Here is a 14,016-nt window from a genome sequence, read left to right as displayed (position 1 = left end):
TCTTCTTTTCAGAAATTGCCCTACCCGCCCCAACCTTCAGCAACCACCATCCTGACCAGTCAGCAGACATAGAGACTGAGACAAGATCCTCCACAGGCAAAAAGATTTTGATTTGTGAAGACACAGATGATGCTCCAACTACTTTATTTTAGAAACACAGTGCTGTTAATTAAGCTTTGTGTATTATTTATTTAGTCATAAAGTTATTGTACACTTCACAGACTTCAGACAGTGTCAACAAAACTATACGCAATGTGGGAAATGAAAAATTTGTGTGATTCACTTTATTATGATCTTCAGTTTAGTGCCCTGGTCTGGAACACAGCCTGGACTATCTCTGAGGTTTCGCTCTATATACATGGCTTTTGGTACACATTTTCCATCTGGAACTAACATTGGGTTGGTTGTGTAATAAGATGAACAAACGATCTGCTCTTGAGATACAGTGAAATATACATCTCAAGGCAGGATTCAGTTTTACTCCTACAGACAATGTACGAAAACTCCTGTTATTACAATTCCTGTACCACTTGATCCAGATTTATTTTAAAGGATGTCAGTTATATGAATATGTGAAGATGTACCAGCAATTTTTTTGTCAGGTTGATTATTTGAGATATGTTCAATCTTTTCATAGGTTTACAGTTTTATGAAGACCTACATGACCTTCTAGAACTAACACCAAAAAAGATATCCTTTTCAGCATAGGGGATTGGAATGAAAAAGTAGGAAGTCAAGAGATTCCTGGAGTAACAGGCAAGTTTGGCCTTGGAGTACAAAATGAGGCAGGAGAAGGCTATTTTGAGTTTTGTCAAGAGTACACAGTAGTCATAGCAAAAACACTCTTCCAACAAAACGAGAGAAGACTCTACACATGGACATTACCAGATGGTCAATACTGAAATCAGACAGATTATATTCCTTGTAGCCAAAGGTGGCGGAGAAGGCAATGGCACCCCAATCCAGTACTGTTTCCTAGAAAATCCCATGGATGGAGGAGCCTGGTAGGCTGCAGTCCATGGGGTCGCTGAGGGTCAGACATGACTGAGCCACTTCACTTTGACTTTTTACTTTCGTGCATTTGAGAAGGAAATGGCAACCCACTCCACTGTTCTTGCCTGGAGAATCCCAGGGTCAGGGGAGCTTGGTAGGCTGCTGTCTATGGGGTCGCACAGAGTTGGACACGAGTGATGCGACTTAGCAGCAGTAGCAGCAGCAGCCAAAGGTGGAGAACCTCTATACAGTCAGGAAAAGCAAGACCGGGAGCTGACTGTGGCTTAGATCATGAGGTCCATACTGCGAAATTCGGAGTTAAATTGATGAAACTAGGAAAACCCACCAGGCCATTCAGCTATGACCTAAATCAAATCTCATATTATCCAGTGGAAGTGACAAATAGATTTAAAGGATTATATGTGGTACACAGAGTTCCTGAAGAACTATGGATGGAGGTTCTTGACATTTTACAGCAGGTACTGACCAAACCCATCCCCAAGAAAAAGACATGCAAGAAGACAAAATGATTCCTGAGGAGGCTTTACAAATAGCTGAAAAAAGAAGAGATGTGAAAGGCAAAGGAGAGAAGGAAAGATCTATCAATCTGAATGCAGAATTCCCAAGAGTAGCAAGGAGAGGTAAGAAAGGCTTCCTAGATGATCAGTGAAAGTAGAGGAAAAAGAAAAAAAAAATAGAAAGTGAAAGCCTAGAGATCTGTTCAAGAAAATTCAGGATACCAAGAGAACACTTCATGCCAAGATGGGCACAATAAAGGACAAATCAAAAGGACCTAACAGAAGCAGATGAGATGAAAAAGAGGTGACAAAAACAGACAGAAGTGTACAAAAAAGGTCTTAATGACCTGGATAAGCACGATGGTGTGGTCACTCATCTAGAGCCCGGTATCTTGGAGTGTGAAGTCAAGTGGGCCTTAGGAAGAATTGCTAAGAACATAGCTAGTGGAGGTGATGGAATTCCAGCTGAGCAATTTAAAATCCTGAACAATGATGCTGTTAAAATGCTGCGCTCAGTATGCCAGGATATTTGGAAAACTCCACAGTGGTTACAGGACTGGAAAAGTCGGTTTCACTCCAATACCAAAGAATGTTCAAACTCTCATACCATCGGACACATTTCACATGCTAGTGAGGTCATGCTCACAATCCTTCAAGCTAGGCCTGAGCAGATGAACCAAGAACTTCCCAATGTACACTCTGGATTTAGAAAAGGCAGAGGAAGCAGAGATCAAATTGCTAACATCCTCTGGATCACAGAAGAAGTAAGGGAATCCAGAAAAACATCTACTCCTGCTTCATTGACTACACTAGAGCCTTTGACTGTGTGGATCACAACAAACTGTGGAAAATTCTTAAAGAGATGGGAATACCGGACCACCTTACCTGTCTCCTGAGTGGCCTGTATGCAGGACAAGAAGCAATAGTCAGAACTGGACATGGAACAATGGCGTGGTTCAAATTGGGAAAGGAGTACGTTGAGGCTGTATGTTGTCACTCTGCTTTTTTAACCTCTATGCCAAATACATCATGTGAAATGCTGGGCTGGATGAATGCCAAGCTGGAATTAAGATTGCTGAGAAAAATAACAACAACCTCAGATATGGAGATGATACCACCCGAATGGCAAAATGCAAAGAGGAATTAAAGAGCCCCGTGGGGAAGTTGAAGGAGGAGTGAAAACTCTGGCTTAAAACTGAACATTCTAAAAACTAAGATTTTGGTATCTGGGGCCATCTCTTCTGGCAATAATATGGGAAAAAAGTGGAAACACAGGCAGATTTTATTTTCTTGGGCTCCAAAATCACCTGGAAGGTGACTGCAGCCATCGAATTAAAATTAATTTTATTTAAGAAATGAAAGGACATTTGCTCCTTGGAAGAAAAGGTTAAGAAAAGAAAAAAAATAAGCTTACAGTGCCCCCTACGTGTCCGAGTGAGAGGCAGAATCAGACATCTTTCTCTTTAAATCCAAGGGGAGAAAGAGTTAAGGTTTTGAAAAAGGCATATCAAAAGCCATGACAGGCTGGAAGCTAGGCCTTTCAAATCAAACAGTTGGTCAAGTTGTGAACGCAAAGGAAAAGTACTTAAAGGAAATCAAAAGTGCTGCCCCAGTGAACACATGCATGACAAGAAAGCAAAACTGACCATCAGGGTCAAGTGGTAAAATTGGTTTGAGAAGAAAAACGAAAGATGCTGAGTAGGACGTGCAATGCAAAGACATCACTTTGCAACAAAGGTCTGTCCACTCAAAGCTATGGAATTTCCACTAGTCATGCACTATGTGAGTTGGACCTTAAAGAAGGCTGAGTGCTGAAGAACTGATGCTTTTGAATTGTGGTGCTAGATAAGACTCTTGAGAGTCGCTTACACTGCAAGGAGATCAAACCAGTCAATCCTAAAGGAAATGAGTCCTGAATATTCATTGGAAAGACTGAGGCTGAAGATGAAACTCCAATACTTTGCCTTCCTCATATGAAGAGCCAAGTCACTGGAAAAGACCCTGATGCTGGGAAAGATTGAGGGCAGGAGGAGAATGGGGCTACAGAGGATTGGATGGTTTGATGGCATCAGCGACTCAATGGACATGAGTTTGAGCAAACTCCGGAGACAGTGAGATACAGGGAAGCCTGGCATGCTGCAGTCCACGGGGTCACAGAGTTGGACATAACTTAGCGTCTGAAGAACAATTCACCATATGTGAACAGCTCATCAGTTGCCAAAAAGTTACAATTTATCTTATTTATTTGTAGTAATTCATTATGTATTCTATGATCCTGTCAATGGGGAAATAAATCTACTTTTCAAAACAGCCATAGTTTGTGCTGTGAAGTCTGGCTTCTCCTTTGAGGAGGGGAGGAATAGAGGAACACAGGAGTCACTACTGAGGGTGCAGATCTTGATGAAATAAAAAACGATTTCATTGCACAAGTTCTAGGATATGTCTTTGGATCCAGGTATCAGGATTGGGATTGACAGCTAGACTGCATGTTAGTTTAAAAGCGTTCTTTTTATTCTCGGCTTCCACAATAAATGTAGCCGAATCATCAGTTCTCTTTAATCCCATAAGGTGGGAAAAGGGTGAAATGCCCCGAGTTCCCTCTTTGATTAGAAAAAGAAACTTGAAGTATTTATGTCCTTTGCAATAGCGAGATACTGACTTAAATATTCATATTAGGAAATAAAATGACTAAAAGAGACATTCAGGCACAATATTTTATTTTGTTGAAAATACTCTAAAGTTGTTTTTCTGAACATACAAAGAATCCCTGAGTCCTGTAAAAGCAGATGGTATTTTTCTCCCATTATCATCATTTGCAACAATGAGATTCCCATACAGAGAAGAGTCTGATTTTTCACAAACTAGAAGACAGAAAATGTCCTATTTGAGATTTCCTGTTCAAGTAGTTGAACATTTCAGTGCAGGGATTCCATCATTTAGCACCAAGAGAAAGAGGTAAAATAGGCTGGAAAAAAAGAGAGACTCAGGAGGCTGTTCACCAGATGTGACAAGAGACAGGAGACAGTGCAGCCACCTTGTCATCATAACTGGAAGGCCGGCTCCGAATTCCTGGGTCTCATCTCCTGGCTCTAAAGTGAACGCAGGAGAACAAAGGCGGCCAAGCAGAGACTGAGTCCTCAGGCCAAAAGAGCACCTGTTGGGCTTCCTGGGAGCACCGCCTCCTGCAGAAAAGAAAGAGGCCTTGGTCCAGGAAGCTGAGGAACTCCTCTCACTTTCCTGGGGCTGCCCCTCCCCAGGCCCGTCCAGCCCCACCCTCACTGAGGGGCTCCTATGTCCTCCACCCCCACCCCCACCCCAGGCCCAGCAGCTTCTTGTCACCTCCTCCTTCCTTCCTGCATCACAGTCACCCCAGGCCCTGACACCCCCTGCTCAGGCTCAGGACTGGAGCCAGTGAGGAATCAATCTGCTCCCTTTACTCAGGTCCGGATCCTCCCCGAGGGGGGCCTAAAGGACCAGGGAGCAGGTCCCCAGAGGAGGGGCCTTGCTTCCTGACAGCCTTGGGGGGCTGCAGGCAAACCTCCTTCCTTTGTGCCCCTCCAGCCTCTGAGCAGCACACACAGCTCTCAGGACCAGGCTCCCTGCCCCCCATCTCTTCCTGGTCCCCCCAGCTGGGCGCCTCCACCCCAGCTCAGGCCCACCATCCCCAGGCACCTCTGCTCAAGGCAGGGCCGCTTAGTGATGGAGGCTCTGGGTCCCCAGGAGGCTGGTGACTTGCAGGCCACAGGCTGAACTACAACTGCAGCTGCTCCAGGAGCACAGGCCTGGCCTCGCCCTTACCCCAGTCTCTGCTGTGGGGCTCCTGCCTTACCTGCCTGACCCAGGCCACTTTTGTGAGAATAGGTCTTTGGAGCTGGGTCTGCAAAGGCCTTCCCACCCCTTCCTCCTGGGTGAGAGCCCAGTCCCTCTCACCTTGGCCCCTGGGTGGGTCCCCGCTGACACATCACGTGGAGCCCCCATCCGGCTCTCAGCCCCCGTGAGTCCTGCCCTCCCCGAGTGCCTGCTGTTCTCATACCACCTACCCTGGGCCCTGCCAGCCAGCAGTCTGTGCTCAGTCAGGGGACTTGGCTAAACCCTTTAAGCATTAGTAGACCCTCAGCCTAGTGAAGGCCTCTCCCTTTTCACAATGTCACCTGACAGTGGGGACCTCTCAGAACTCAGGGCTGAACTTGTCTGAGTTCTTGCTCTCAGGTTATGTGAGGCCTTGTTCACCTGGTCATTTGCAGGAAGAGGAGGTTTAGTGAGGGGCAGGGGCTGGCTGGGATTTCCCTCCTCGTCCTCACACCAGGCCCCATGCCCCTGCCTTTCCTCTGAATTCTGCCCTCAGTACCTCTTCTTCTAATGGATACAGGCGATTATGATGCCCATTATGACAAAACTGGTGAGAACCCCGGTGGTGATCCAGGTGAAGTGCTTGATGGCTCAGGCCGTGGGCTGCACTGTAGAGGCTCCCGTGGTCAGTGATACTGCGAGGAGGGTAAGAGTGAAGCCCTTGTCCAGACCCCAAACTCGGCAGATGCCTCCTCACCCCCCTGACTCAGTACCCCTACTGTGCAGACAGCTGGCACCCATCACATGAAGGCCCCTGTGATAGATCCCTAGGCGAGACGGGGGGGAGGGAGAAGCCCAGTCCTCACGGGGCTCTGACAGCTAACGGGGGAGCAAGGTTTCCAACACACACACTCAGTCCTGCTGTGACACCAGAGACGGTGACCTGAGGATGCAGTCCTCAGGAGCTGACAGCAGAGGCGGTATTGACAGTTTTCCCGAAGTGGAATTGGTGACATTTGAAAGAAGATTCTGGAAAGAAGGTATAGTGAGAAATAAATCCCAGAAATCAAAAAGATGTCTACAGCTTTGGGATCAGCAAATATGCATGTTCAGTCTTCCAAAGGCCTGTGCTGTTAGGAGAGACGTCAGGAGGTGCAAGAGGAGGGAGGATGACAGAGCGTCCCCGGGCCATTGCTCCCCCAGGAACAACTCACCTCTGACAGATCACATTCTAACACACACACACACACACACACACCACACGGGAGTGGGTCCATGTCACCATGAGAGGACAACCACTTTCTCCTACTCTTCTCACTTACCCGAGGTCTTCAACATTTTCTCCCAGTGCACCAAGAAAGCCCGAAGCCAGGCCCGACAGTCTCCCATGGAGACCTTCTTGAAGAAGTCCGTCACAGCCCTGTCATTCTCCCATTTCTCTTTCATCTGTCTCCCTCCAGGATGAAGCATTGTGCAGTGTCCATTCTCCGAATCAAAGAGGAGGCACAGTTGTCCATTGAAGCCAAACTCCCAGGATGCACTGGTGTGTCCATTGTCTTCACGCCAGCATGTCATCCTGGCCTGCAGGGTCAGAGGGCCTGATCCCACGGAAGGAAAGAAAGAGCTCAGCCTCTGGGCTTGACAGATTCTTACCCACCTGGGTCCACCTCCCCTGGGTCCAGCTAATCTGGCCCTGGTCTCTCCTGCAACAGCTGCTCTTTCCACTGGACTACTAGGGAAGGACAATATCCAATTCTTTTTTTTTAACCCAAAAACAGTGGATGCAGCTAAGCCCCCAGTCTACTCCTCCTGCATTTGGATTTTCTAACTCGCCCTTTATGTGTTTCTCTGGTGTAACGTCAGGCACCTGCTCCTGGAGCAAGTCTCCAGTGTCTCTGAGTGTGTGAGTCTGTGTTTCCCAGGCGCTCATATTTTACACTTCCTCTCCCAATGGACTCATGTACTTGATCTGAGCTGTACCACAGTCATAGGAGAGAAAGACCTTTTGATCAACTTCTCCTTGAACCTCACACCATCGCTGACAATGTCTGGGCCAAGGGCTGATGGTGAAATTATAGGAAAGAGAATGAGGGTCTGTGAAGGCAAAACACAGTGAGGGTGAGGTTGGGGAAAAAAGACCCTGAGGCCCCTTCCCCCAGGTATGTGAGAGCGGAGTAAAGTGCAGGGCGGGCTGACAGAGCAATGACACCCCACAACACACACCAGACAGCCAGTGCCCCTCCTCTCCTTGTGGAGAAGGAGGAGTCCCCTGCCTCGCAAAGATCACACATCCTGGGTGTGTCCCCTTGTCCACCAGGTCCATTCCCAGCATCAGAACCTTTGCCGAGACATGCCAGGCTGCTATGCAGGAAAAGCCTAGATGACAGAGGATGGTCAGAATCTAACCCCGTGTCCTGTGAGAGATGGGGAGGCTGTGGGGATGCCCCTGAGGAAGCAGGATCACAGGGAGAGGGGCAAAGAGGCGGCGGGTTAGCACAGAACCCCAAGTTGGAGAAGGAAGAGTTAATAATTACGGGTCACAGGACTTAGCAAGGCTGGGGAGACACTGCTGATCTCCCACTTGGATGGGTCTCAGAAGCCTGGAGAAAGGCCTGGCCCACATGGCATGAAAGAGAAAGTCCAGAACTTCCGAGGCAGGTGGAAGAGGAGGGGATCCAAGGCTCAGAGAAGTGAATCTGCCAGGGCAGACATGGAATAAAAGGGCAGGAAAGTGTCCACACCACCAGGTGCCATGGGAAAGCCTGATGGACTGGAGCCCGAGAGGAAAGCGTGGATGAGAAGCATCTCCATTAGCTCAAGGATGACTTTTGTGGAAATCAGGGATTGTGGTAGGAGACCGTGTTGCCGTGGGCTTCCAGCAGGAACAGGATGGAAAATGGGGAAAAATCAGATTCCAGGTGGAGTGTTGTATGTTAGGAGCAAAGTTGGTACAATGGTCAAAGTGATTAGTGAAAGTCGCTAGTCGTGTCTGACTCTTGTGACCCAGTCCATGGAATTCTCTAGGCCAGAATACTGTGGTGGGTAGCCTTTCCCTTCTCCAGAGGATCTTCCCGATTCAGGGATCGAACCCAGGTCTCCCACATTGCAGGCGATTCTTTACCAGCTGAGCCACAAGGGGAGCCCGAGAATACTGGAGTGGGTAGCCTATCCCTTCTCCAGCAGATCTTCCCAACCCAGGAATCAAACTGGGGTCTCCTGTGTTGCAGGTGGATTCTTTACCAACTGGGCTATCAGGGAAGCTGAAAGTGATTAGAGAGGCCCAATGCCAGCCAGGGCCTGACTGCCGAGAGCACAATGCTGGCTCAGAGCACAGGGTGATCTAGAGGCAGAGAGATGGTCAGTGAACCTGGATGCAAACTGCTTGACTGACAGACAGAAACCAAGGAGAGACAAACACAAGACTGGATGATCAGCAGGCTGAAAGCAGCCATCCCTCCCAAACATCCCTACCAAAATTCCCAGAACTGAGCTACTTCTCAGAAGGCATCACCAGAGAAAGAAGCCACGTTCCAGTGAGGAGGGCCCTTTCATCACCACAGCAAGAGCAGAAGTCCTTCCATCCTCTCCCGATGAGCCACATGGTTATTTACTGGGGTAAGTCAGTCCAATACTTTGGCCACCTGATGCGAAGAACTGACTCATTGGAAAAGACCCTGATGCTGGGAAGGATTGAAGGCCAGAGGAGAAGGGGACGACAGAGGATGAGATGGCTGGATGGCATCACCGACACGATGGACATGAGTTTGAGTAAGGTCTGGGAGTTGGTGATGGACAGGGAAGCCTGGCAGGCTGCAGTCCATGGGGTCACAAATAGTCGGACACCACTGAGTGACTGAACTGAACTGGAACTGCAGAAGGAGAAACTACTCCCAACCCAGTGTGTTGCTAACATCATACACAGGAACGGTAGCATGATCATGGCCCCCGTGCTGTGAAGTGACGCTCCGAGGACCAGGCAATTAATAGACACCTGTTCCAGGTCCTGCTAACAGTGGTTATCTCTGGGCCCACAGATCCACTCAGTGTCCATTGCACATGTCCTGGACTTCTGACATGAATGGACAGTCTGTGTTGTTAGTAAACTACCATGGGTGAGGGTACCATAGTCGTGAATTCCACATTCATTCTTCTGACCCTGACTCCCCATCCCCTGATAGTACGTGTAAACAACACATCTCCTGGAGGAAATCATGGAAACGAGTACCAACCTAAAGCCTCCCAAGTCCTGCAGAGCTGTGGTCCCTATCTCATCTCCACTGAATTACCACTGAGGTCCTAGGTTCCCTCTAATGGTACATATGAAACATTTCAGGCTTCGTAGACCCTAGGTCTCTGCTGCAACTGCTGTCCTGGCACAAAAGCAGTCACAACTGATGAATGATGAGTGTGGCTGGACCTGCTTCTTGGGCAGATGACCCAACAGAACCAGTGACGTCGTAGCTATCTGTGTTCGGAAAGGTGCTACATGCTGTATGTGGCATTTTACTTGGAGGCTCACAACACAGACTCCTAGTGTCCTGAAGAAAGGACACACCACTTGCAGTGAGAAAGCCCATACCATTCAGTGTGGCTCCTGGTATGGTCCTGGGGCCTGGCAGAGATGAGGCCTCTGGTCATGGAATGTCAGACTTGCCCATCATGATCTGGGTATACCAACCCCTAACCATTATTTCAGATAGGCCAGCCGTCATAGGATAGAAGTGATTATGTGGCTTGGCATAACCAGGGCCACAGAGAACAAATAAGATGTACCAGCAGGGGACCTAGGCCTGACACCAGAGTTGATACAGGGCCACTATGCCCTGCTCACACCTGTGACTTCATGCAGTGTCCCCTACCGCTCCTTGAACCAAGGAAGCCAGTCTACAGCAGGTGAAGGTGAAGTCGCTCAGTCGTGTCCAACTCTTTGGGATCCCGTGGACTGTAGCCTACCAGGCTTCTCCATCCATGGGATTCTCCAGGCAAGAATACTAGAGTGGGTTACCATTTCCTTCTCCAGGGGATCTTCCTGACCCAGGGATTGAACCCAGGTCTACTCACATTGGAGGCAGACGCTTTAACCTCTGAGCCACCGGATCTTCCCAACCCAGGGATCGAACCTGGGTCTACTCCCATTGGAGGCAGATGCTTTAACCTCTGAGCCACCAGGGAAGCCATCTATAGCAAGGGGGTGCATTAGCCCATAACAGGTAGATCCACAGTCCTATCACAGTCCCACCACCAGAAGCTACAAGGCAGGACAGGGTACGTTTCTGGTTCGTAAACAGACAACTGAGGCAGCTCTTGGATGATTCTCTACAGGATGGGTCACTCATTACTGGGGTCAGAAACCAGGACAGTGGACAAGTCTGGTTCTCAGTTGATTTACACATTATATTTGGCTCCTGCTGCTCCCCAAATGCGGAAGCTCCTTTTGCACCCAGATACAGATACCAAATTGCCTAATAAGACCTTGAGATTCACTTTCTTCTATAGAAAAAAAAAATCTGTCAACTCCTACCTTAATCAATAACCATTATAGGCTGCTGCTGTCCCAATTCCTAGACACTATGAATGTGGGACCAAAGGGTAGAAGTGGGGATGCCCAGCCTCACCCTCGAGCCCTGTGTCACTTGGGAAACCCTGTTCCCGTCCCTCCTATGTTTCAGTAAATTCCTCTCCTACTTTCCCCAAAGTAAGAAGGCAGAACTCCTCTGTATTAAAAAAAAATTTTAAAGGCAACTTTCCATGAAAGAGTACTTTCTGTTTCTATTGTATTTTTCTCTTTTTTTTCCTTCTGGCTTTTAAGTTTTCTTCCTCCAACACTGCTTTTTCTTGTACAAGGCGAGAGCATTTTTTCATTTTTCTTTTCCTAAGACAAAGAATTTCATCTTATAGACAAATAATTCCCAAGACTAGTGATAAATATTAAAAAAAAAAAAAAGAAAGAAAGAAACTTAAGGGTTTCCCTGGTGGCTCAGCAGGTAATGAATCCACCTGCAATGCAGGAGACCCCAGCTCAATTCCTGGGTCAGAAAGATCCCCTGGAAAAGGGAGAGGCTACCCACTCCAGTATTCGTGAGCTTCCCTGGTGCCTTAGATGGTACAGAATCCACCTGCAATGTGGAAGACCTGGGTTCAGTCCCTGGCTTGGGAAGATCCCCTAGAGACGGGAAAGGCTATCCACTCCAGTATTCAATCCTGGAGAATTCCACGGACTGTATAGTCCATGGGGTCTCAAAGAGTCAGACAGGAGTGAGCAACTACTCATGGCATATTCAAGGATGAGTCAACTACATTACTCTGATGAAGTAGAAACTAAAAAGCACTTGGCCCTAAGCTAGTCCAAGTATTTGTGTTGAAACAATCTTAAAAAGTATTTATTTTATAACATTATTTAAAAATGTCTTGGTCACAAAAGTTATACAAACACTTTCAACCTAATGAAGGTGATATCTAGAAAATATCCCACATCCCTAAGTCTGTCTTAGAAAGTTCAGATGCTGTGGCTTTCCTAAGGCACAGTGTTCTGGAAGACAATGTGCTTCTGCGGTGCTGGGTGATGTATGTGGCTGCCTGGCTCCAAGCGGGCTTCAGCAGGCACCTTCCCCCTGACGCTGGGGGACTGTGAGGGGACAGTCAGACACAGGCCCCCAGGGCTGCATGGAGCCCTGTGAGACACTGGGCCAGCTGCTGGAACTGGGCTTCTCCTCCGAATCTGAGGCCCAGCACAAGCCATCACATTTCGTAGCACATTTTCCTTCCTTTCTAATTTTAGAAGCAGGGAAGTTTTTGAAGAACTTAATGTCAATACTAATACTGACAGTTGACAGACTAATCCTGTCAGCGCAGCACTGCAGTTAGTATCATAACCTCATCATCTACTTTGCAGAGAAGGAAAGCTAGAGCCAAATCACTGATACAGGGCCAGAAATCCCCTCCCCGTGCCCCTCGCACCCCACCCCCACCAAGCAGAAATGCTGAACAGGGGAAGGTCCACGAAATTGTCTACTTGGAAACCTGCTTATATTCAACTTGGACTCTGCAGGCCACGTGAAAGGCAGGACATCTGTTTCGCTGCGTACTAACAGGTGAAAGGACAGACGTAGTGCCCAACAAGATCAATTCTCTAATAAAAAAAAGTTCTGCATCTAGACCAATGGGCCAGCGCACGTGGTCCCCGCACAGGTAGAGGCTCGCACCAGCCCCCGGGGTCCGGGATGGAGCCGCGCAGGGGAGCCCAGGAACCGGGAAGGAACTGCGCCGCAGAGCCCGGGGATCACCAGGGGAGCCGCGCAGCGGAGCCTCGGGGTCCCTGGGTGGAGCCTTGGGGCCGGGGGTGGAGCCCAGGGAACGCGGATAGAGCCGTGGCTTGGAGCCCAGGGACCGGGGTGGAGCCACCAGCTGCGGCTCTGACAACAGCAACTCTAGCACGTTTAAGCCGGGAGTGCGCTGCCGCCCCCGCCGCCTGGGCACCCGGGTTCGCTCTGCGTTTATAACTTACCGCCGGGAGAGAGCGCTGGTCCTTCAAGGGCCGGGAGATGGAGGGACCAGAAGGGTCTCTGTTGCACAGGTCGGGGCGGGAGGGTGTGCTTTGTGGGGTGGATCTGGGTCCCTTCTCCCCGGGAAGGCCGACTGGTCCCAAACCGCCCGGCTCCAGGGCTCCCACTTTGCAGGGGCGGGTGGAACCTTGGGGGGTTTCACCGCATTTCCTGCCGCGTCCCGGCCACCCTCTTCTCCCAGCGTCACCTCCCAAACTCCCGGCATCACTACTTCACCCAAGACGCCCCTGTTCTGGCCCGGAGAGCCGGCAAGAAGCCGGGAGGAGCCTCCGAGGAGAAAAGGGGCCGAGGGAAGGGAAAGAGGAGGCGGCGGAGGCGACACGCTGCAAGAAGTTTCCTCGAACCCCCGCCGACACCACCCCCATCCCCTTTTCGGGTCAGAACCCATCCAACCTCCTCGCGTTCCCCCGCAAGTTCATCTGGAACTCACCGCTGGACGTCCCGCTGAACAAGACAATCAGAAGCAAAACGAGGAAGCCAAGACTGCTCTTGGAGTCACCCATCTCTCCCTTTGCCACCTGGATCCCAGTTTTGCAAGAGTGCGAGGCTGCCAAGTCAGAACCTGTGATCCTCTTCCGCTAGCCGGCAGCTGCGGTCTGGACCTCCGCCGCCTAAGAGCTGACTGCCTGGCGGTCCCTCCGCCGACAGGCCCCGCCCAGGTTTCCCCTTGGAGGCTTTGCGCCTGAGTCTGGGCTGGGCACTCTTGCTGGGCTCGGGGGTGGGGCAGGTGGGGCCGTCCTGCTCTGTCAGCCCAGCCCTGCAGCCCTACTCTGCTCTCACATGACTGGGGGAGGAGGCCTATGGGTCTTTTTCTCCCAACCTCACCCTCACTGTTTTGCCTTCACACATGCTCACTCTCTTTCCTATAATTTCACCATCAGTCCTCAGCCCAGACCTGGACATCCATGGTGTGAGGTTCAAGGCCAGGTGGACGGAGAGGTTTTTCTCTCCTATGACTGTGATCTTGCTAACATCACGTTCATGAGTCCTCTGGGAGAATTCTGGAGCTGAGGTTCCTATCGTTTTCTGAGAATTAGAGGGGAGCCTGGTTGATATATCCCCTAAAAATGTATTGTAGATGATCATTCTGAACAAGACTAACACTAACAACAACAACCAAAAGGGACGGTAATGAAAGACTGTCTTGATTCCCA

The 14,016-nt window shown here is 49.4% G+C and overlaps 1 protein-coding gene across 2 annotated transcripts; it reads right to left on the bottom strand.

Moving 5' to 3' along the window:
• On the bottom strand, window positions 4,220-13,508 carry LOC102182304 (NKG2D ligand 1-like). 2 transcript variants are annotated; one of them, XM_018053350.1, is made up of 3 exons: window positions 13,293-13,508; window positions 6,623-6,898; window positions 4,220-4,693 (listed from the first exon to the last, which is right to left on the bottom strand). In XM_018053350.1, the coding sequence occupies exons 1-3, from the start codon at window positions 13,363-13,365 to the stop codon at window positions 4,410-4,412; spliced, it is 633 nt and encodes a 210-aa protein (XP_017908839.1). In that variant the 5' UTR covers window positions 13,366-13,508; the 3' UTR covers window positions 4,220-4,409. The 2 variants fall into 2 exon arrangements, with proteins under 2 accessions (XP_017908839.1, XP_017908840.1); XM_018053351.1 differs by lacking the exon at window positions 4,220-4,693 and adding an exon at window positions 5,858-5,995.

The sequence above is a fragment of the Capra hircus genome, chromosome 9 (genome assembly GCF_001704415.2).
Source record: "Capra hircus breed San Clemente chromosome 9, ASM170441v1, whole genome shotgun sequence".
NCBI classification, from domain to species: Eukaryota; Metazoa; Chordata; class Mammalia; order Artiodactyla; family Bovidae; genus Capra; species Capra hircus.
Note: the sequence above shows the minus strand (reverse complement) of the source record. Positions and strands in the feature narration are given on the sequence as shown.

Excerpts from the sequence above, each read along its gene's own strand:
- LOC102182304 (XM_018053350.1), bottom strand. The coding sequence starts at position 13,365 with ATGGGTGACTCCAAGAGCAGTCTTGGCTTCCTCGTTTTGCTTCTGATT. Across the intron at positions 6,899-13,292 it reads GTTCAGCGGGACGTCCAGCG|GCCCTCTGACCCTGCAGGCC; the intron begins GTGAGTTCCAGA and ends CCGTGGGATCAG. Across the intron at positions 4,694-6,622 it reads GAAAATGTTGAAGACCTCGG|GAGGCGGTGCTCCCAGGAAG; the intron begins GTAAGTGAGAAG and ends TCTTTTCTGCAG.